The following is a 25,135-nucleotide window of genomic DNA, read 5'->3' as shown; positions in this document are numbered from 1 at the left end:
AATTCTTTGGCGCTCAGCCTTCTTCACAGTCCAACTCTCACATCCACACATGACCACAGGAAAAACCATAGCCTTGACTAGACGGACCTCAGTCGGCAAAGTAATGTCTCTGCTTTTGAATATACTATCTAGGTTGGTCATAACTTTTCTTCCAAGGAGTAAGTGTCTTTTAATTTCATGGCTGCAGTCACCATCTGCAGTGATTTTGGAGCCCCCCAAAATAAAGTCTGACACTATTTCCACTGTTTCCTCATCTATTTCCCATGAAGTGATGGGACCAAATGCCATGATCTTCGTTTTCTATATGTTGAGCTTTAAGCCAACTTTTTCGTCTCCTCTGTCACTTTCATCAAGAGGCTTTTTAGCTGCTCTTCACTTTCTGCCATAAGGGTGGGGTCATCTGCATATCCGAAGGTGAAGGTGAAGTCGCTAAGTCCTGTCGGACTCTTTACGACCCCGTGGACTGTAACCTACTAGGCTTCTCCATCCGTGGGATTCTCCAGGCAAGAATACTGGAGTGGATTGCCATTTCCTTCTCCAGGGGATCTTCCTGGCCCAGGGATCGAACCCAGGTCTCTCGCATTGGAGGCAGATGCTTTAACCTCTGAGCCACCAGGGAAGCCCCCTGCATATCTGAGGTTATTGATATTTCTCCCGGCAATCTTGATTCCAGCTTGTGTTTCTTCCAGTCCAGTGTTTCTCATGATGTACTCTGCATATAAGTTAAATAAGCAGGGTGACAATATACAGCCTTGACATACTCCTTTTCCTATTTGGAACCAGTCTGTTGTTCCATGTCCAGTTCTAACTGTTGCTTCCTGACCAGCATACAGATTTCTCAAGAGGCAGGTTAGGTGGTCTGGTATTCCCATCTCTCTCAGATTTTCCACAGTTTATTGTGATCCACAGTCAAAGGCTTTGGCATAGTCAATAAAGCAGAAATAGCTGTTTTTCTGGAACTCTCCTGCTTTTTCCATGATCCAGTGGATGTTGGCAATTTGATCTCTGGTTCCTCTGCCTTTTCTAAAACCAGCTTGAACATCAGGGAGTTCACGGTTCACGTATTGCTGAAGCCTGGCTTGGAGAATTTTGAGCATTACTTTACTAGCATGTGAGATGAGTGCAATTATGCGGTAGTTTGAGCATTCTTTTGCATTGCCTTTCTTTGGAATTGGAATGAAAAGTGACCTTTTCCAGTCCTGTGGCCACTGCTGAGTTTTCCAAATTTGCTGGCATATTGAGTGCAGCACTTTCACAGCATCACCTTTCAGGATTTGAAATAGGTCAACTGGAATTCCATACCTCCACTAGCTTTGTTCATAGTGATGCTTTCTAAGGCCCACTTGACTTCACATTCCAGGATGTCTGGCTCTAGATTAGTGATCACATCATCATGATTATCTGGGTTGTGAAGATCTTTTTTGTACAGTTCTTCTGTGTATTCTTGCCACCTCTTCTTAATATCTTCTGCTTCTGTTAGGTCCAGACCATTTCTGTCCTTTATCCAGCCCATCTTTGCATGAAATGTTCCCTTGGTATCTCTACTTTTATTGAAGAGATCTCTAGTCTTTCCCTTTCTGTTCTTTTCTTATCTCTTCTTGCTATTCTTTGGAACTCTGCATTCAGATGCTTGTATCTTTCCTTTCTCCTTTGCTTTTTGCCTCTCTTCTTTTCACAGCTATTTTTAAGGCCTCCCCAGACAGCCATTTTGCTTTTTGGCATTTCTTTTCCATGGGGATGGTCTTCATCCCTGTCTCCTATACAATGTCATGAACCTCATTCCATAGTTCATCAGGCACTCTATCTATCAGATCAAGGCCCTTAAATCTATTTCTCACTTCCACTGTATAATCATAAGGGATTTGATTTAGGTCATACCTGAATGGTCTAGTGGTTTTCCCTACTTTCTTCAATTTGAGTCTGAATTTGGTAATAAGGTGTTCATGATCTGAGCCACAGTCAGCTCCCAGTCTTGTTTTTGTTGACTGTTCAGAGCTTCTCCATCTTTGGCTGCAAAGAATATAATCAATCTGATTTTGGTGTTGACCATTTGGTGATGTCCATGTGTAGAATCTTCTCTTGTGTTGTTGGAAGAGGGTGTTTGCTATGACCAGTGCATTTTCTTGGCAAAACTCTATTAGTCTTTGCCCTGCTTCATTCTGCATTCCAAGGACAAATTTGCCTGTTACTGCAGGTGTTTCTTGACTTCCTACTTTTGCATTCCAGTCCCCTAGAATGAAAACGACATCTTTTTGGGGTGTTAGTTCTAAAAGGTCTTGTAGGTCTTCATAAAACCATTCAACTTCAGTTTCTTCAGCGTTACTGGTTGGGGCATAGACTTGGATAACTGTGATATTGAATTGTTTGCCTTGGAGACGAACAGAGATCATTCTGTCGTTTTTGAGATTGCATCCAAGTACTGCATTTCGGACTCTTTTGTTGACCATGATGGCTACTCCATTTCTTCTGAGGGATTCCTGCCGCAGTAGTAGATATAATGGTCATCTGAGTTAAATTCACCCATTCCAGTCAATTTTAGTTTGCTGATTCCTAGAATGTCGACATTCACCCTTGCCATCTCTTGTTTGACCACTTCCAATTTGCCTTGATTCATGGACCCAACATTCCAGGTTCCTGTGCAATATTGCTCTTTACAGCATCGGATCTTGCTTCTATCACCATTCACATCCACAACTGGGTATTGTTTTTGCTTTGGCTCCATCCCTTCATTCTTTCTGGAGTTATTTCTCCACTGATCTCCAGTAGCATATTGGGCACCTAATGACCTGGGGAGTTCCTCTTTTGGTATCCTATCATTTTGCTTTTTCATACTGTTCATGGGGTTCTCAAGGCAAGAATATTGAAGTGGCTTGCCATCCCTTCTCCAGTGGACCACATTCTGTCAGACCTCTCCACCATGACCCGCCCTCTTGGGTTGCCCTGCAGGCATGGCTTGGTTCCAAAACAAAACAAAATACAAACCCAATCATCAGCAGACAGGATCACCAACTCACTCTACCTTGCCCATCAGAGGAAAAACAAACAAACAAAAATCTCACCCTACAGCTTACACAAACCACTTACACCAAACTTAGGAAGGAAGAAACTAAAAGAAAGAAAGAATTCAACCTTTGAAGCCTGGGAAAAGAAGACCTCAAACACAGTAAGTTAAGAAAAAATAATGAAAATGCAGAGAAATAGTATACAAATGAAGGAACAAATTAGAAACACAGAAGTCCAAATAAATGAAGAGGAAATAGGCGAACTACCTGAAAAAGAATTCAGAATAATGATAGTAAAGATCATCAAAAACCTTGAAAACAATGTGGTGAAAATGCAAGAATCAATTAACAAAGACCTAGAAAAATTAAGGATAAACACACAGAGACCAACATGATTACTGAAATTAAAAATACTCTAGAAGGAATCAATAGCAGAATATCTGAAACAGAAGAACAAGTCAGTGGGCTGGAAGATAAAATGGTGGAAATAACTTCTGAAGAGCAGAAAAAAGTAAAAAGAATGAAAAGAACTGAGAATACTCTCAGAGACCTCTGGGACAGTATCAAACACACCAACATTTGAATTATAGAGGTCCCAGAAGAAAAAGAGAAAAAGAAAGGGTATGAGAAAATTTTTGAAGAGATTATAGTTGAAAATTTCCCCAATATGGAAAAGGAAATAATCAAGTCCAAGAGGCACAAAGAGTCCCATACATGATAAACCCAAGGAGAAACATGCCAAGACACATACTAATCAAACTAACAAAGACTAAACACAAAGAAAGAATACTAAAAGCAGCAAGGGAGAAGAAACAAGCAACATACAAGGGAAACCCCATATGCTTAACAGCTGATCTTTCAGCAGAAACTCTGCAGGCCAGAAGGGAATGGCAGGATATATTTAAAGTACTGAAAGGGGAAAATCTACAACCAAGATTACTGTACCCAGCAAGGGTCTCATTCAAAATTGATGGAGAAATAAAAAGCCTTTCAGACAAGCAAAAGTTAAGAGAATTCAGTACCACCAAACCAGCTTCACAACAAATGTTAAAGGGACTTATATAGTCAAGAAATACAAAAGAAGGAAAAAGATCTACAAAATCAACTCCAAACAATTAAGAAAATGGCAATAAGAACATATATATCAATAATTACTTTAAATGTAAATGGATTAAATGCTCCAACCAAAAGAGACAGGCTGGCTGAATGGATACAAAAACAACACACACATATATGCTGTCTATAAGAAACCGACTTCAGACCTAAAGACACATATAGACTGAAAGTGAGAGGATGGAAAAGTATATTCCATGCAATTGGGAAGCAAAAGACAGCTGGAGTTACAATCCTCATATTAGACAAAATAGACCTTAAAATAAGGACACTACATAATGCTCAAGGGATCAATCCAAGAGGAAGACATAACAATTGTAAATATCTATGCACCCAACATAGGAGCACCTCAATATATAAGACAAATACTAACAAACATAAAAGGAGAAATTGACAGTAACACAATAATAGTAGGAGACCTTAACACCCCACTCACACCAAAGGACAGATCATCAAAACAGAAAATTAGTAAGGAAACACAAGTTTTAAATGATACATTAGATGAGATTGATTTCACTGATATCTTCAGGACATTCCATCCAAATGCAGAAGAATACAACTTCTTCTCAAGTAAATGTGGAACATTTTCCAGGATAGACCACATCTTGGTCACAAATCAAACCTCAGTAAATTAAGAAAACTGAAATCATATCAAGCATCTTCTTCAACGACAACACTATGAGAGTAGATATCAATTACAAGAAAAACACTGTAAGAAACATAAACACATGGAGACTAAACAACACATTTCTAAATAACCAACAGGTTACTGAAGAAATTAAAAGGGAAATCAAAAAATTTCTAGAAAAAAATGACAATGAAAACATGACAACTCAAAACCTGTAGGATGCAGCAAAAGCAGTTCTAAGAAGGAAGTTTACAGCAATAGAATCCTACCTTCAAGAAACAAAAACATTGAATAGACAACCTAACTTTACAGCTAAACCTACTGGAAAAAGAACAACAACAAAAATTTAGTAGAAGTTAAGAAATCATAAAGATAGGAGCAGAAATAATTGAAAAAGTAATGAAAGAAACAATAGCAAAGATTAATAAAACTAAAGGCTGGTTCTTTGAGAAGATAAACCTTTAGCCAGCCTCATCAAGGAAAAAAGAATCAAATCAACAAAATTAGAAACGAAAAAGGAGAGGTTGCAACAGACAATGCAGAAATACAAAGGATTATAAGAGACTATTATGAACAACTATATGGCAATAAAATAGATAACCTGGAAGAAATGGACAGATTCTTAGAAAAGTCCAATCTTCCAAGACTGAACCAGGTAGAAATAGAAATTATTAACAACCCAGTTACAAGCACTGAAATTGAAGCTGTGATCAAAAATCTCCCAAAAAACAAAAGCCCAGGAACAGATGGCTTCACAGGAGAATTCTATCCAAATTTAGAGAACACCTAATGCCTATCCTTCTAAAACTCTTTCAAAAAATTTCAGAGGAAGGAACACTTCCAAACTCATTCTATGAGGCCACCATCACCCTGATACCAAAAGCAGACAAAAACAACACACAAAAAAGAAAACTACAGGCCAATATCACTGATGAACATAGATGCAAAAATCCTCAACAAAAGAAAGCAAACAGAATTCAGCAACACATCAAAAAGCTCATACACCATGACCAAGTTGGGTTTATTCCAGGGATGCAAGGATTCTTCAATGTATGCAAATCAATCAATGTGATACACCATATTAACAAATTGAAAGATAAAAACCATATGATAATCTCAATAGATGCAGAAAAAGCCTTTGACAAAGTTCAGCACCCATTTATGATTAAAACTCTTCAAAAAATGGGCACAGAGGAAACTTACCTCAACATAGTAAAGGCCATATATGATCAGTTTAAAGCAAACATTATTCTCAATGGTGAAAAACTAAAAACATTCCCCCTAAAATCAAGAAGAAGACAAGGGTGTCCACTTTCACCACTATTATGCAACATAGATCTGGAAGTCCTAGCTACAGTAATCAGAGAAGAAACAGAAATAAAAGGAATCCAGATCAGCAAAGAAGAAATAAAGCTGTCACTGTTTGCAGATGACATGATACTGCACATAGAAAACCTTAAAGATAGTATCAGAAAATTACTAGAGCTAATCAGTGAATTTAGCAAAGTAGTAGGATATAAAAATAATACACAGAAATCACCTGCATTTCTATATACTAACAGAAAAATCAGAAAAAGAAATTAAAGAATCAATCTCATTCACCACAGCAACAAAAAGAATTAAATATCTAGGAATAAACTTACCTAAAGAGACAAAAGAACTACATGCAGAAAATTATAAGACACTGATGAAAGAAATCAAAGATGACATAAACAGATGGAGAGATATTCCATGTTCCTGGGTAAGAAGAATCAATATTGTGAAAATGACTATACTACCAAATGCAATCTACAGATTCAGTGTGATCCCTATCAAATTACCAATGGCATTTTTCACAGAACTGGATATTCTTTGGAAGGAATGATGCTAAGGCTGAAGCTCCAGTACTTTGGCCACCTCATGCGAAGAGTTGACTCATTGGAAAAGACTCTGATGCTGGGAGGGATTGGGGGCAGGAGGAGAAGGGGACAACAGAGGATGAGATGGCTGGATGGCATCACTGACTCGATGGATGTGAGTTTGAGTGAACTCCGGGAGTTAGTGATGGACAGGGAGCCCTGGCATGCTGCAATTCATGGGGTCGCAAAGAGTCGGACACGACTGAATGACTGAACTGAACTGAACTGAGAATAAAAAATTTCACAATTCATATGGAAACACAAAAGACCCCAAATAGCCAAAGCAGTCTTGAGAAAGAAGAACAGAGCTGGAGGAATCAACCTTCTTGACTTCAGATTATACTACAAAGCTACAGTCATCAAGACATTATGGTACTGGCACAAAAACAGAAATATAGACCAATGGAACAAGACAGAAAGCACAGAAATAAATCCATGCACCTACTGGTACCTTATTTTTGACAAAGGAGGCAAGAATATACAGTGGGGCAAAGACAGCCTCTTCAATAAATGGTGCTGGGAAAACTGGACAGCTACGTGTAAAAGAATGAAATTAGAACACTTCCTAACACCATACACAAAGATAAACTCAAAATGGATTAAAGACCTAAATATAAGACCAGAAACTATAATACTCTTAGAAGAAAATATAGGCAAAATACTCGATGACATAAATCAAAGAAAGATCCTCTATGACTCACCTCCTAGAATAATGGAAATAAAAACAAAAGTAAACAAGGGGAACCTGATTAAACTTAAAAGCGTTTGCACAGCAAAGGAAACTATAAGCAAGGTGAAAAGACAACCCTCAGATTGGGAGAAAATAATAGCAAATGAAACAACTGACAAAAGATTAATTTCCAAAATATACAAAGAGCTCATACAACTCAAAGCCGTAAAAACAAACAACCCAATCAAAAAGTGGGAAAAAGACCAAAACAGACATTTCTCCAAAGAAGACATACAGATGGCTAACAAACACATGAAAAGATACTCAACATTGCTCATTATTAGAGAAATGAAAATCAAAACTACAATGAGATATCACCTCACACGGGTCAGAACGACCATCATCAAAAAATCTACAAACAATAAATGCTGGAGAGGGTGTGGAGAAAAGGGAACACTCTTGCACTGTTGGTGGGAATGTAAATTGATACAGCCACTATGGAAGACAGTATGGAGATTCCTTAAAAAACAAGAATAACACCACCATATGACCCAGCAATCTCATTCCTAGGCATATACCCTGAGGAAATCAAACTGAAAAAGACACATGTATCCCATTGTTCATGGTAGCACTAGATACAACAGCTAGAACATGGAAGCAACCTAGCTGTCCATCGATAGATGAATGGATAAAGAAGTTGTGGTACACATACACAATGAATATTACTCAGCTATAAAAAGGAATACATATGAGTCAGTTCTGATGAGGTGGATGAACCTAGAACTTATTATAGAGAGTAAAGTGAGTCAGAAAGAAAAAGATAAATATTGTTTTCTAATGCACCTATACAGAATCTAGAAAAATGGGACTGAAGAATATATTTACAGGGCAGCAATGGAGAAACAGACATAGGGAATAGACTTATGTATATGGGGAGAAGGGTTATGGAAAGAGTAAAGGCAATGTTAAAGAATGCTCAAACTACCGCACAACTGCACTCATCTCACACACTAGTAAGGTAATGCTCAAAATTCTCCAAGCTAGGCTTCGGAAATACGTGAACCATGAACTTCCAGATGTTCAAGCTGGTTTTAGAAAAGGCAGAGGAACCAGAGATCAGATTCCCAACATTCACTGGATCATCGAAAAAGCAAGAGAGTTCCAGAAAAACATCTATTTCTGCTTTATTGACTGTGCCAAAGCCTTTGACTGTGTGGATCACAATAAACTGTGGAAAATTCTGAAAGAGATGGGAATACCAGACTACTTGACCTGTCTCTTGAGAAACCTATATGCAGGTCAGGAAGCAACAGCTAGAACTGGACATGGAACAACAGACTGGTTCCAAATATGAAAAGGAGTATGTCAAGGCTGTATACTGTCACCCTGCTTATTTAACTTATATACAGAGTACATCATGAGAAACGCTGGGCTGGAGGAAGCACAAGCTGGAATCAAGATTGCCAGGAGAAATATCAATAACCTCAAATATGCAGATGACACCACCCTTATGGCAGAAAGTGAAGAGGAACTAAAAAGCCTCTTGATGAAAGTGAAAGAGGAGAGGGGAAAAGTTGGCTTAAAGCTCAACATTCAGAAAACTAAGACCATGGCATCTGGTCCCATCACTTCATGGGAAATAGATGGGGAAACAGTGGAAACAGTGTCAGACTTTTTGGGGGGGCTCCAAAATCACTGCAGATGGTGACTGCAGCCATGAAATTAAAAGACACTTACTCTTTGGAAGAAAAGTTATGACCAACCTAGATAGCATATTCAAAAGCAGAGACATTACTTTGCCAACAAAGGTCCATCTAGTCAAGGCTATGGTTCTTCCAGTGGTCATGTATGGATGTGAGAGTTGGACTGTGAAGAAAGCTGAGTGCCGAAGAATTGATGCTTTTGAACTGTGGTGTTGGAGAAGACTCTTGAGAGTCCTTTGGACTGCAAGGAGATCCAACCAGTCCATCCTAAAGGAGATCAGTCCTGGGTGTTCTTTGGAAGGACTGATGCTGAAGCTGAAACTCCAGTACTTTGGCCACCTCATGCGAAGAGTTGACTCATTGGAAAAGACCCTGATGCTGGGAGGGATTTGGAGCAGGAGGAGAAGGGGACGACAGAGGATGAGATGGCTGGACGGCATCACCAACTTGATGGATATGAGTTTGGGTAAACTCCGGGAGTTGGTGATGGACAGGGAGGGCTGGCGTGCTGTGATTCATGGGGTCGCAGAGTCGGACACGACTGAGCGACTGAAGTGAACTGAACTGAACATGGAAACTTACATTACAATACATAAAATAGATGGGAATCTGCTGTATGGCTCAGGAAACTCAAACAGGGGTTCTGTATCAATCAATCTAGAGGGCTGGGATAGGGAGAGAGGTTCAAAAGGGAGAGGATATATGTATACCTATGGCTGATTCATGTTATGATTTGACAGTAAACAACACATTCTGTAAAGCAATTATCCTTTAGGATAAAGGATAAATTAAAAAATAAATTAAAAAGAAATAAATAAAAATAAAAAATATAAAAAAAAATTATAAAGAGAAAAAAGGAAACTAGAAAAAGAAAGAAATAGACCTACTTTTGTCAATCTATAGCAGGTACAATGAAACTAACAAATGTTATCCCCTGAGAAGGAAGAAGTAAAAAACCCAAAGGATCGGATTAACTATTTGTAGAAACTACCTCACAGCAGTAGTGTTGACTGTAGCACCATGATTAGTGGTGAAGTGTATGGTAAATTATTCATTGTTAAAACCAGTTTAGCACTACAGTCTCACAGGTTTAATTTTTAAAGTAAATTAGAAAGGATTCACAGTTATTGTTATAGTAGCACCATCTTGCATATGACAGAAAAGAACAGGGTACCAGCTAGTGTTCCCAGAACTGTTCATCATCATCATCATTTTACCCACCAAGGTTCATGATATGGGCATGCTTTGGGGAGTATGCAGAGTTTATGATAATATGTTAGGCTTATATGATAGGAAAAGAAAATAAGAAAAACAAGTTTGAGGATCTCTGCCTTAAAAACAAAGAACTTTCATCAAGATCAAGGTCCAAGCAAGCAAAGACTGAAAATTAACAGTGTGAATCTATCCCAAATATCAACATATCTGATACTGAATGTGAGATTCAAAAGGAAACTAGATGTAAAATGGTGCCATGGAGGCCTCCTCTTTCACTGTCAGGATCTAGGGTACACAAGATCATCCCTATTTACTTTTCTTGGCACACCCATCCCAAAGGTAGAAACAGAAGTTTCAAGACATTCTACTTTCAAGTTACAATGAATCAACTAACTTTCCCTATACCCCTACATTCTCAGCTTACCAGGCAACTTTCTGATTTGAACTGACCTCCTAAGTAGCTTTTCCTTCAGGAGAAAGAAATCACTGACTGGCCAGTAGATGTGAGCATTCCAGTGTACATGAAGGATATATTTTATAGTAAAATGATAATCAAAACAACACATTGGGCACAAATATTCATTTCAGTGTCAACAAGTCTTCTATAGCAGAATCCACCTTTCATTTACTGTCAATATGGATAAGACATCCATATATATGTGGATCTGGAACTTCTAGTCTCTTCCATTGACCCATTTCTCTATCTGGATGCCAATACTATACTGCCTTGATTATTACAGATTTATAAGTCTTGAAAGGAGGCTTACCTGTTCAGTCTTCCAACTTTTTCCTTCTTTTCCCAAGCTGCTTTGCCTATTCTGAGTACTTTGCATTTACATATAAATTTTAAAATGAGCTTGTCAATTTCTACCCCAAAGCCTGTTAGGATTTTAATGGATGGCACGGAATCTATAGATCAATTTAGAAAGAACTTAAATTTCAACTATCTCTGGAAAACACTCAGAAACTAAATAATATACGACTAAACAGTCCTTAGATCAATGAAGAAGTAAAAGTAAAAATTAGAAAATATTTTGAACAAAATATGAATAAAAATGCAACATATCAAAGTTTGTGGCATTTTACTAAATAAAACAATATTTAGAAGGAATATACAGCATAATACTTAGTGTTAATCTATAGTCTTGCTATTTGTTTCCTATTTGTCTCATCTATTCTTTGTTCTCATTTTTTTCTACCTTCTTTAGATTGTTCTTATGATTTTATTTTATCTCTTTTGGTTTATTAGTTCAGTTCAGTTCAGTCGCTCAGTCGTGTCCGACTCTTTAACATTTCTTTGCGACCCCATGAATCGCAGCACGCCAGGCCTCCCTGTCCATCACCATCTCCCGGAGTTCACTCAGACTCACATCCATCGAGTTCATGATGCCATCCAGCCATCTCATCCTCTGTCAGCCCCTTCTCCTCCTGCCCCCAATCCCTCCCAGCATCAGAGTCTTTTCCAATGAGTCAACTCTTCGCATGAGGTGGCCAAAGTACTGGAGTTTCTGCTTTAGCATCATTCCTTCCAAAGAACACCCATGGCTGATCTCCTTCAGAATGGACTGGTTGGATCTCCTTGCAGTCCAAGGGACTCTCAAGAGTCTTCTCCAACACCACAGTTCAAAAGCATCAATTCTTCGGCACTCAGCCTTCTTCACAGTCCAACTCTCACATCCATACATGACCACTGGAAAAACCATAGCCTTGACTAGACAGACCTTTGTTATATGTCATTATTTTGTTATTTTAGTAATTGTTTTAGAGTTTATGGTAAATGCTCTTAATTTATCTCAATCTACTTTCAAATGATATTGTATCACTTCATGTATAATACCAGAACTTTACAATAGCATATACATTACTCCTCTCCAGATTTTTATGCTATTTTTGTCATATATTTGTTTTATATACACTATAACCCAAAATATATTTTGTTCAAATAGTCAATTATTTAGTCAAGATATCTAAATGATAAGAAAAAAATTACATATTTATCCATTTAGTTACCATTTTTAGTACTCCTCAATACTTTGATCCATCTGGCATTAGCCATCCTTCTGCCATTCTTTAACAGTTCGTGTAGTGTAGGTCTACCAGAAATGAATTCTTTCAGTTTTTGTATCTGAAAGATATTTTTGCTGGGTATAGAATTTTTGATCAAAACTTTTCTCTTAGTGCTACTATCTTCTCATTTACATTGTTTCTGATGAGATTCCTACTGTTATCCTTATCTTTGTTCATCTCTATATATCTTCTTTTCTCCAGCTGTTTTAAAATTTTTTATATTCATTACTGGTTTGGAGTAATTTGATTATGATAAGCTTTTGGTATAATTTTCTTCACATTCCTTGTGCTTGTGTTTTATTGTGATTCTTAAGCCAATGGACTTATAGTTTTCATCATTCAGCAAAATTTTAGCCATGACTTCATAAAATATTCTTTCCTCCTTTCTCTCTTCTTTACTTTAGGACACCAATTACACATACATTAGGCTGCTTGAAGGTGCCTTACAACACACTGAGGTTCTTTACAGTTGCTATGCTTGCCTTCTGTGTTTCATTTCAGACAATTTCTATTGCTAGTTCTCATTACTCTTCTATAATGTCTAATCACACCTGGTGTATTTATTAATCTCATCCAATGTTATTTAGTTAATACCATCCAGTATATTTTTCATATCAGACCTTGTAGTTCTCACCTCTAGACATTTGATTTAATCTTTTTTATATCTTTCATGTCTACATTCATCTTTCAAACATATGGGCAACAGTTGTAAGAACTACTTTAAAGTTCTCATCTACTAATTCTAATATCTTTTTCAGTTCTGGGTTGGTTTCAATTGGTTGTTATTTTCTTCTTATTATGGACAGTATTTTCTTGCTTCTTGGCACATCCCGTAATTTTTGATTGGATGTTAGACACTGTGAATTTTAGCTTGTTGGATACTATATGTTTTTATACACACACACACACACACACACACTCACAAAGCCCACCTTCTGGGATGCAGCTATTTGGAAACACTTTGATCTTCTTATATCTCAATTTTAAGAGATGTATGGCAGAAAAACCAATACAATATTGTAAAGCAATTATTCTTCAATTAAAAATAAATTTAAAAAAATATATAATTTTTTTTTAAAAAAGATTTGTTAGGTGAGACTAAAGCAACATTTAGCCAAGTGAGAAACAGATTTAAGGGACAGAGTGCCTGATGAACTATGGTTGGAGGTTTGTGACACTGTATAGGAGACAGGGATCAAGACCACGTCCATGGAAAAGAAATGCAAAAAGCAAAATGGCTGTCTGAGGAGGCCTTACAAACAGCTGTGAAAAGAAGAGAAGCAAAAAGCAAAGGAGAAAAGGAAAGACATAAGCATCTGAATGCAGAGTTCCAAAGAATAGCAACGAGAAATAAGAAAGCCTTCCTCAGTGACCAATACAAAGAAATAGAGGAAAACAACAGAATGGGAAAGACTAGAGATCTCTTCAAGAAAATTAGAGATATCAAGAGAACATTTCATAGAAAGATGGGCTCGATAAAGAACAGAAATAGTATGGACCTAACAGAAGTAGAAGATATTAAGAAGAGGTGGCAAGAATACACAGGAGAACTGTACAAAAAAGATCTTCATGACCAAGATAATCACGATGGTGTGATCATTCACCTAGAGCCAGACATCCTGGAACGTGAAGTCAAGGGCCTTAGAAAGCATCACTATGAACAAAGCTAGTGGAGGTGATGGAATTCCAGTTGAGCTATTTCAAATCCTGAAAGATGATGAAAAGTGAAAGTGCTGCACTCAATATGCCAGCAAATTTGGAAAACTCAGCAGTGGCCACAGGACTGGAAAAGGTCAGTTTTCATTCCAATCCCAAAGAAAGGCAATGCCAAAGAATGCTCAAACTATCACACAGTTGCACTCATCTCACATGATAGTAAAGTAATGCTTAAAATTCTTCAAGCCAGGCTCCAGCAATATGTGAACTGTGATGTTCAAGCTGGTTTTAGAAAAGGCAGAGAAACCAGAGATCAAATTGCCAACATCTGCTGGATCATGGAAAAAGCAAGAGAGTTTCAGAAAAACATCTATTTCTGCTTTATTGACTATGCCAAAGCCTTTCACTGTGTGGATCACAATAAACTGGAAAATTCTTCAAGATATGGGAAACCAGACCACCTGACCTGCCTGTTGAGAAACCTATATGCAGGTCAAGAAGCAACAGTTAGAACTGGACATAGAACAACAGACTGGTTCCAAATAGGAAAAGGAGTATGTCAAGGCTGTATATTGTCACCCTGCTTATTTAACTTATATACAGAGTACATCAGGAGAAACGCTGGACTGGAAGAAACACAAGCTGGAATCAAGATTGCCGGGAGAAATATCAATAACCTCAGATACGCAGATGATACCACCTTTATGGCAGAAAGTGAGGAAGAACTAAAGAGCCTCTTGATGAAAGTGAAAGAGGAGAGTGAAAAAGTTGGCTTAAAACTCAACATTCAGAAAACTAAGATCATGGCATCTGATCCCATCACTTCATGGGAAATAGATGGGGAAACAGTGGAAACAGTGTCAGACTTTATTTTGGGGGGCTCCAAAATCACTGCAGATGGTGACTGCAGCCATGAAATTAAAAGACGCTTACTCCTTGAAAGAAAAGTTATGACTAACCTAGATAGCATATTAAAAAGCAGAGACATTACTTTGCCAACTAAGGTCCGTCTAGTCAAGGCTATCATTTTTCCAGTGGTCATGTATGGATGTGAGAGTTGGACTGTGAAGAAGGCTGAGTGCCAAAGAATTGATGCTTTTGAACTGTGATGCTGGAGAAGACTCTTGAGAGTCCCTTGGACTGCAAGGATATCCAACCAGTCCATCCTAAAGGAGACCAGTCCTGGGTGTTCTTTGGAAGGACTGATGCTGAAACTGAAACTCCAATACTTTGGCACATGATGCGAAGAGCTGACTCATTTGAAAAGACCCTGATTCTGGGAAAGATGAAGGCAGGAGAAGAAGGGGACGACAGAGGATGAGATGGCTGGAAGGCATCACTGACTCGATGGACGTGAGTCTGAGGGAACTCTGGGAGTTGGTGATGAACAGGGAGGCCTGGCGTGCTGTGATTCATGGGGTTGCAAAGAGTCGGACACAACTGAGTGACTGAACTGACTGACTGACTGAGGCAATTGTAGGGCTCACTTCATTTACTTCTTGTCTCTTAGACATACTGTTTTCATTTCATGATGTCCAATATGTCTTAATGTCTTCATCTCTTGAAAACCATTCTTCCACATACATTGTCTTTATTAAAAAATGTTTCAAGTGGAAGGGTAAATCTAAATCTTGGTCATCCTCTTTGGAGAAGCCGATGTCAACTCTTCACAACTGACCAAAATTTCATGAACCAACATCTTTAAGCATTCTACGTCTTGGAACATTCAATAAAGGAAAAAGTCTTGCTGTACTGTCTCACTGGGACTTGATAAATAACCTTGCAAGGCCTAATTATAACCAATCATTTGAGAGACACAAACAGTGGCTGTCTCTTATATCTCTGTTAGTGCAGTGGAGTAAAGTTAAGGGCAACTTCATATTTCTGGGCAACTATAAAAATTATAGCTATGCTGTTTCAAAGATGACTAAAAACACATCGAAAATAATTCATTCACATAGTATGTTACAAGTCTTCCAATGATCATGTAAAACTTTAGGCCCTGAGAGAATCTTGGCTTAGAAGTCTAGATCTTTTTATGTTAGTACAATTCTCCCTAAGAATAAATAAGGTATTTGTCAAAGAGCATTCATTCTTTGGAGTCAGCTGGAAAAATTAGTGCTGCAGGGTATTAAACAGTACTTCAGCAGCCTGACAGAGATAATTTACAATTGCAATGTGTTCATTATGCCAGTATGTAATTTACCCCTTTCAGCACATGCTCCTTCCCTCTCTATCTGCCGCTGCTCACTGGAGTTTGGGAATAACCAACTGTGGTCTAGTTTCCCCTGGGTTTCTTTCTGAACATATACAATATTGAAACTTCTAAACAGAGTAGGTTTGATCACACCGGGCACTGAATAGTACTTGGACACTCCCTTTCAAAAATTAGAGCTGGTTCCCAGGGGTTGTACTAAGGGTAGGGGCATTAAAAATAGTTAAATCGACTCCCCTTGGTCATCAGATGTAGTAAGAGCCATTAAAAAGAAATGTTCAAAGTGTGTCTGTTTGTCACTAGATAGTTTCTGAAAATCAATATATCTAACTGATATACATATCATTTTTAGGAAAACTAACATATATTGAGCATTTACCATATAGACAGCAATGTTCCAGTTGCTTTCCATCCCCTATGAAGAATCTTTATAACCGTTCTTATAGATGATAACAACAGAAGTGCAATAAGATTATAATTGATCCAAGGTCATAGGACTACCACTATTGTTGGCACAGGAACCTAGTTCTTTCTGATCTAAATCCATGGTCTAAGCACAATGCAATGCTACATTTACTAACACTTCTCCCAAACTACATTTCCAATATATTAAATGAGGTGTCTAAACTTTGAGGTATCACTCTAAATTAAATTTTCATGTGATTATTCCTATGGTTAAAAATTATAATAAATTCTGAAGTCTATTATAACTCTGTATTAGTCTCTCAGTCATGGCCGACTCTTTTCGACCCCATGGACTGTAGCAAGCCAGGCTCCTCCGTCCGTAGAATTCTCCAGGCAAGAATACTGGAGTGTATTGCCATTTCCTTCTCCAGGGGAATCTCATAAGAGACTTGTCTCATGCAGACTTTAAGACAAGTAGCTCTGTGCACCTGCCAGCGAGGATCTCAAAAGCTCATGTAGAAGCTTTAACTGGGTTTCAATCGTGTATTCAGTGTGGATGATCACCACACTGCCTTACTCTCTCAAGGCTGCATCCTTGGAAAAGTTCCTCACTCAGAAAGAGTAGGCAGGTCATGCATTCGGGGGACAAAGAGAGAAGGAGAGGCAACTCAAATTTTTCCATCCAGCTGGCAGTTCATTTTTAAAATAAAATAATATTAACTGTTCAAAGTTAAGAAAATTGGTAGCGGCAAGATTTAAACCAAAACAACTGGCTCAGGAACCCAGGAGCTTAACCACTATGCTGTTAGATCTTCCAATAAGAACTGAAAACACCCTAGTAGAGATGCAAAGTGTTTTAATTTTCTATGTGTGCTTAGTTGCTCAGTCGTGTCCAACTCTTTGTGACCCCATGGACTGTAGCCCACCAGGCTCCTCTGTTCATGGAGATTCTCCAGGCAAGAATACTACAGTGAGTTTCCATGCCCTCCTTCAGAGGATCTTCCTAACCCAGGGATCGAACCCAGGTCTCACACATTGCAGGTAGATTCTTTACCATCTGAGCCGCCACAGAAGCCCTTAATTTTCTATATTGTTTCTTATTTGATCCCATTATATTGTGCTTATTACATAAAATTTTTTCTAAAGTAGAGAGTTTTAATGACCAAAGAAAGGGTACATGAAGCTGAGCAAATTCTTTTCTTCTTCATGCCACCAAGAAATAACTTTACTCCTGATGAGATATTGGGCTAAGATAAGATAGCACAAGTAACTAAAGCACAATGGTCTAATTCCTGATGATACCAAAGCAGTGGTAATTATTGATGTCATGTTAGACCATCAATGAAATTAAAATACACAGTTGTTCATGTCCAAACTTACAAGTATAGGGACACACCAGACCCTATTGGAATCAGTGAAGGTTAAAGTTATGGAAGGAAAAAGCATAAACATCAGAAAATGTCCCTTCTTTATTTACTGCCTCCTGTTCACTGCCCTATGGGATCAAGAATCCTGTTCATTAAATAATCAAGCTTTATACTTTTTTGTACAATAGAACAAAATATCTACTTCATTATTTCTCCCTACCAAAAAGAAGTTTTAATTATTTAAAACATCTGGTGATAATTCAATTAAAAAGGACACAGGTAAAGGGGCCTAAGGAAGGTAATAAAATTTAAACTATAATGGTCACATGAATACATCACAATAGTTATTTATAGTACAATAGAAAAATGCAACCAAATTTAAGATTCCACATTGAAGATCTGGGAATTGATTTATTCTAGGCTTTTTATGCTGTAGGAATTCAGGTGGGTCAGTCACTGGATACAGCTGGAGGTGTATAGGTGCTGGGTTTATAACTAACACTATTCTCCTCTACTATACATATTCTGGCTTGTGTTACCTTGACTTGGTGTAATGGTGTCTGGTACTTGAACAAACCTTACCTATAACAGAATCTGGCTAAGAGGCCATCAATAGGAATTCTATTTTATCTCCCTGTAATTCACATCTTAGTCACCACAATCAATCAAGGAGGGTATGTATTAAGCAAGTGGCTTCTATTTGCATAAACAATATGGCAAAAAAAACTGGACATGTGTGTTCCTCAGATATTATGTGACAAGACACCTGGAGTGAACTATTTGAATAATCTTCAAGGAAATAACTGATTTCATGCATATGGGTAAAGAGAGCACATCATAATGGCTTAGAGATAAAACCTTAAGAAGATTCTTTTCAACAGATGTATGAGGAGGAGTATTTAAAACTCTTACTCCTCAACCTGATTACCCTGCATTTGTTCTTCTTTGAATAACTAAACTGTTCAAAGAACAGTTTAGCATCCAATACAATGTCTGCAGGGAGGTATGGTTCAAAGAGTCTGTGTGCTGTCTTGCTGTGTAGCTAAGTCACTTCAGTCATGTCTGACTCCGTGCGACCCCATGGGCTGCAATCCACCAGGCTCCTCTGTCCATGGGATTTTCCAGGCAAGAATACTGGAGTGGGTTGCCATGCCCTCCTCCAAGGGATCTTCCCAACCCAGGACTGAACCCACATCTCTTACCTCTAATCTGCATTGGCAAGTAGATTCTTTACCACTAGTGCCTGGGGCCCTAACAAAAACTACTCCCTAAAATGTTCATTTTTAGTTTAATATCAATGTATACATATAACTAGGAATGAGTCCATGTTATAACTGAAACAGGAGGATTATATAAAAGGTGAGAATAGTTTTTTCAATCAAATAGTCCAAAGGGGTAATTTGGTAATATAAGTTGAACTTTCAGATTTTATAAAGACTAGAATGCTATTTATGCAAAGCAAAAGCAGTGCTCATGAAGCCCATGAGGTTCATTCAATGTAGGTTCATTCTAGCTGGTTTGGGATTCTCATTCAAAACTTGCCTTTAAAACATACTCTTGCTGACCAAACTATTATTCTACAGGTACCCACATTCCAGTATGTGGTTCTCCTGACATACTGATAACACTGAACAGATTTCTGTTTATGTTTTTCACAAAAGCAGGAACTCATTAAAGGTTAAAAAAAAACTGAAAACATGGCACATTTCCCATTTATATTGAATAATTCATTAAGACTTACATTCCATTCCATTCCATTCAACAATCCCAGAATCAACTTTTCAAAAAGTCTAAAATGAAAAATGGCAAGTGGGAAAAGAAAGAGTATAGAATGCATTTGTAATGGAGAAAGTATGGTGGAAGAGAAGAGACACAATAATAATTTATAAATTATTGAAAAAGGGATAACAGTACTCTTTAAATGTAGTGAATGTTTTTTTGGGGGTATAAGACTATATTAACAACCAAATTTCAACTTTATGTGTAATTCTAACAAGCTTGCATTAAATTGCACGTTTTATGGAAAAATGTAATGGGAATTATGCTCTTACCATCTGTTCTCTTTGAATCATTTCCGACGTCGGATTGATCCTTCTTGCCTGTCTTATTTTTACCATCTTTCAAGTCACCTGAAAGTGATAAACATGACAAACGGTGTATGTATAAAGCCAAGGGGGAAGTCATAAATATCTTTAAACCTGTCAAGATAAAAAAAAGAAACAAAGTACCCGCATAAATTTAGTCTTGAGGGGTTACACGGCTGAGTGTAAATATCAGGAAATTGGATTAGGTCCTGGAAGTTGGATTATGATCTGGAAATCAAGACTAAAAGTTCATGTTAAACAGGATTGTACTTAAGTCAATGATGTTTATTTTCCAAGGCAGGCAGTTAAGCTTTACTGTTAGGCTGTGGAGTGAGGAAAAACCTGGGTTACTCTAAGTTACATCAATTAATAGCTACTGTTGAACTTCTATGTGCTTTTCCTTAGCTGCAAAATGGGGATAATAATGCCTACTTTATAGACATAATATAAGGACAAATGCATTTAAGGTATTGAATGTGCCATCTTGCACTTCACTCAATGATGGCTGTTATTCTAAAACAGAGCTGCAAAGTGGTACTTTAATTAATGAGTTTGTTGAAGTGTAATATATAAAAGTTAAAAAACACTATGCACACAGATGTAGAGTGAATGCATGTCAAAAATTTATTTAATTCATTTATGAGGGAACCAGGAAGATAATAAGGAAATGGCTATTTCTGGGTGTTTTAGAAATACATTAAAATAAGATTACGAGGTTAGAGACAAAACTGGTTATGTCCTACATAGCAAAAAACCTGTTAGGGTTATCATCCCTAACAGGCAAAAATCTACAAGTTCTCACGGAATGTCACAGTACCTAGGCTTGAGTCAAATAGTAAATGATGAAGCTAAACATAGTCATGTCCTTCTAAAACAAGGAGTCAGCAAATCATGAGCCAGTCCATGAGCCCGTCTGGCCCGTTATAATTTCTGGATGTAAAGTTTTATTGGAACCTAGCCACACCCATTCATTTACATATAGTCTATAGTTGCTTTTCAGCTGCAGTGGTAGAGTTGAATAGTTACAACAGAGACACACAAAGCCAGGAGTATTTACTATCTGGGTCCACACAGAAAATGTTTGCTGCCCAAGACAGTTAAATAATCCTTGGGCAGATTTGTTTGAAAATCTGCCTTTCTAGCATTGAAAGGACATGGCAACATTTTTCTCAAATTTACTCTCAAGTTTCAGATATTTTTCTTACAAATCATACTGATGGCAGCTTTCTTTCTAGCCTGCATAAAATCAAGAACAGGTTACTACTGAATTACTGGCATTATTTAAGCAAAAAGACCCTAATAATTATTGCATCCAGGAAGAGGGCAGAATAGGGCCCATGGTGGGAGGGCTACATTTACCCTTTCTACTTTCTTTGTGCCAGGCAGTATGCTAAATGCTTTGCGTGCATCATTTCACTAAATTTCAGCAATCACATTATGAAGGTACTATTATTGAAAGTAGACAAATTCATCAAAGATTCATCCACTAAGTGATCAATATGCTGAATAATAAGTCACCAAATGATTGAGGATGTCTTCCAAATTTGAATTTTGCCTTGAGTTCACTGCAGGTTCACACACTGGTTAGGCCAACTGTGTTGAGCTGCAATGGGCTGCCAGCCTTCATGTGTTTCACACACTCTCAGGACCCTTCTCTCACAAACTTTGCTGAAGTATCTCCCTCTGCAGCAAAACTGCTCCTGTTGGCTACTTTAGATTTGGTTTAAACCATTGATCTGACAAATGACCAACTGACCATTTTGCTTAAATATTAAATAGACTAATGCAGAATGGATGTGAGACTTGTATCAACATCTCAATTTTATAGCTATGGAACCTGAAGCACAAGTAAAGTAATTGACCATAACATACACATATGGGTCTGATTTTAGAGGCCAAGTTCTCAAGTACTGTATTTTGCAACTTCCCTAAGAAGCTTAAGTTCTAGATTTCAGACTTCCATTTACTGTTGCCATTTCTAAATGCCTTTGGTCTACTCATTTATAAAGAAATGGTTATGTAAGGCTAATTCAAGATGAATTCAAGGATAATTCAAGATAATTATCTAAGGATAATTCAAGATAATTAGGTTGCAATACATTCTAAGTAGTTTTGCAATACAAAATAAGAAGTTTTAATGGAATTTGACAAATTCTAAGCTTGGGGGAAGGGGAGCCAACTCTGGCCAAAGTGCGAGCAGGAGTCTTAGTGCAGCACATGGTTACCACCACCACCAATGGCCAAAATAGATGGATTCCTTTGGCGACCCCTGGAACAGTCCAAACACTGGCTTTTCCCTGTTTTAAGGATGCCAGAAATGAACTCAAGGGTGATCTTGAGCCTTGTAGTCAAACCAATTCCCTGCAGAAAAATGCTCTTTCTTTCCTCAATGAGCCTTCATACCCCTAAAGCCCAATACTTTAAGCTTTCAGGGTTTCCCTGCATTGGAGCTTTACCCACAGTTGCAGCAAAGCCAGGAAGTCAGCAGGAGAGGTTAGGTGTGCTGGATGCTGGCCAGCAGCCCATGGCAGCCTGCCTTCTCCTCAGTCAGGGTTGGGGAGGATGAGAGGGAAAGTGCCTTGATGGAGACCAAAGCTTAGGGGTTCCCATGATTGCTGATAGGGGCTCAAACCTCTAGAACCCCAATGAGCCAATGTCTTTCAGCTCTATCCTAAAAGTATCTTGGGCGGCCACAAAGAAGGGTGCCAGGAAAGTGACATGTTTGTCTGACGATGTTCCTTGAACAGAATCCATTAGGAATTTCCCATGGGTTAAAAATGGACTAACGGCTGATATGAGCTGTTATTCAATAAACAAGGGGAAACAAAAGAGCCTTTCTGTGCAGTTACAAATCATTTTAATTAGGCTGCTGCAACCTGGTCCCGAAGCACCATCAGCCTTTCTTATTACTGCTCAAAATTGATTTCCTTTCCCACCTCTCATTTAATACTTAATTGTTAAGGGAAATGGCAGACCAGTGCTTACTTTGGGAAGTAAACAGTTGTGAATCAACCCAGCCTAGTTGAAAATTTGGACTCCTATTTATGCCTTTCAGGCTCTCCCCCTAATTATCTTCAAAATATTGATAAATTATTGTCACCTCTGCCCTCTCTGGGTATTAATTTATACCTGTCTCTTAGAATGTATAACCTCCTTTGTGACCAGCATATTTGTATTCATTGGTTTCATTTCCTGACCATATAACTATGGCCCAGGGGCCAAACCTGACCCCATTGTCTGGTTGTATATGGCCCATGACCTAAGAACAGTTTTTGTATTATTAAATGGTTGATAAAAAAGAGAAGGTTATTTAATGTTATGTGAGAATCTAAATTTTCATAAATAAAGTTTTATTGCAACACAGCCATTCTCATTTGTTTACATGTTATCTGCAGTTGCTTTTGTGCTAAAACAGGTCTCTCTTAAATAGTTGCAACAGAGACCAAATGGCAGCAACACATAACATTTACTATCTGATCCTTTATAGAAAGAGTATGCCAACCCCTGGAAGAAGTAGATTATAAACACTTTGTGGACAAGAGTTGAGTCTCAATGTTCTTCTGATTTCCCACTCTTCCCAACAGCGCTGAACCTCTCAAATGGGGTCATGCTGGTGCAAGAAGATAGAATTTGGATCCACGTTATTCTGGAATTTGACCTAAAATCTCTACTGAATGTTTTCTTGGGCTTAAGCAAGTGATTTAACCTCTCTGAGTCTTAGTTTCCTCATCTACAAAATGGAAATGAATATATCTACCTCATACAGTTGTTAGGATTTTTATTTTTATTTTTTTAATTTTTATTTTTACTTTATTTTGCTTTACAATACTGTATTGGTTTTGCCATACATTGACATGACTCCGCCACGGGTGTACATGAGTTCCCAAACATGAACCCCCCCTCCCACCTCCCACCCCATATCATCTCTCTGGATCATCCCCATGCACCAGCCCCAAGCATCCTATATCCTGCATTGAACATAGACTGGCGATTCATTTCTTACATGATAGTATACATGTTTCAATGCCATTCTCCCAAATCATCCCACCCTCTCCCTCTCCCTCAGAGTCCAAAAGTCCGCTCTACACATCTGTGTCTCTTTTGCTGTCTCACATACAGGGTCATCATTATCATCTTTCTAAATTCCATATATATGTGTTACTATACTGTATTGGTGTTTTTCTTTCTGGCTTACTTGAATGATTTAATGTGTATAAAATCCCACCTATAATGTCTGGCATGTGTTATGCATTCCATGAGTGTTACTGACATAATAATGACCTTTTTTTTTAGTTAAGGAAAAGGCATTTTAAACCCACATTCCTAATAGGAAAAAGGTAGAGAAGAAACACATCTTGCCTTTCTCACAGCCTTTATGTACTCCTCCTTTGGGAAGGAGACGCTTATCTAAAAGGAAGAGTTGAATATGCATGGTTCAGCCCAGCCAGCCACTGTCCAGCCCTCAACCCCCTTTGAGATGTGTTTTCCACAAGACACACCCCTTTTCTGTTACCGCAGAAACAGCCTGCTCCGGTGGAGTAATGGGGTGAGACCTGAGCCCATCTGCTCTGCTGGTGTCTGGTGGGCTAAGCCTAGTTTAGGCCATATGTGAGAAGCCCATGCTCAGCAGACCAACTCTATGTTTTTTACTATATTCTGACCACTTTTTGATTCTTGTATCTCTCTCTCTCAGTTGTTCATTCCTTGGGAAGGGAAGAAAGGAGTGTTTTATATTGCTCTCTAGGGCTTTCCAGGTGGCCCAGATGGTAAAGAATCTGCCGGCAATGCAGGAGATCTAGGTTCAATCCCTGGGTCGGGAAGATGCCCTGGAGAAGGAAATGGCAGCCCACTCCAGTGTTCTTGCCTGAAGAATCCCATGGACAGAGGAGACTGGCGAGCTGTAGTCCATGAGGTCACAAAGAGTTGAACACAACTGAGCATGCGTGCACTAAAACTTCAACAGTTCTATTATAAATTCTTATTGAATTGAATATATTTGCCAGACTATGATACTTGAACACAGAGTCAACTAATGAGCAGGCTCCAGAACCTGGCTGCTAACCGGCTGGGCAAGTCAAACGATGGCCTCCCTTGCTTCCTGGAGTGCTTTCG

At 38.2% G+C, this 25,135-nt stretch overlaps 1 protein-coding gene across 5 annotated transcripts in view; it reads right to left on the bottom strand.

The window, feature by feature from the left end:
- Positions 1 to 25,135, bottom strand: part of PDE1C (phosphodiesterase 1C) — a 531,701-nt gene that overhangs the window by 47,807 nt on the left and 458,759 nt on the right. For all 5 annotated transcript variants that reach the window (XM_040259681.1, XM_040259682.1, XM_040259677.1 and 2 more), the window contains one exon: positions 19,991 to 20,068. In XM_040259681.1, coding sequence (XP_040115615.1) covers positions 19,991 to 20,068 — 78 coding nt within the window. The remainder of the gene's footprint in view (positions 1 to 19,990; positions 20,069 to 25,135) is intronic.

The sequence above is a fragment of the Oryx dammah genome, unplaced genomic scaffold (assembly GCF_014754425.2).
Source record: "Oryx dammah isolate SB20612 unplaced genomic scaffold, SCBI_Odam_1.1 HiC_scaffold_18, whole genome shotgun sequence".
Taxonomy (NCBI): Eukaryota; Metazoa; Chordata; class Mammalia; order Artiodactyla; family Bovidae; genus Oryx; species Oryx dammah.
Note: the sequence above shows the minus strand (reverse complement) of the source record. Positions and strands in the feature narration are given on the sequence as shown.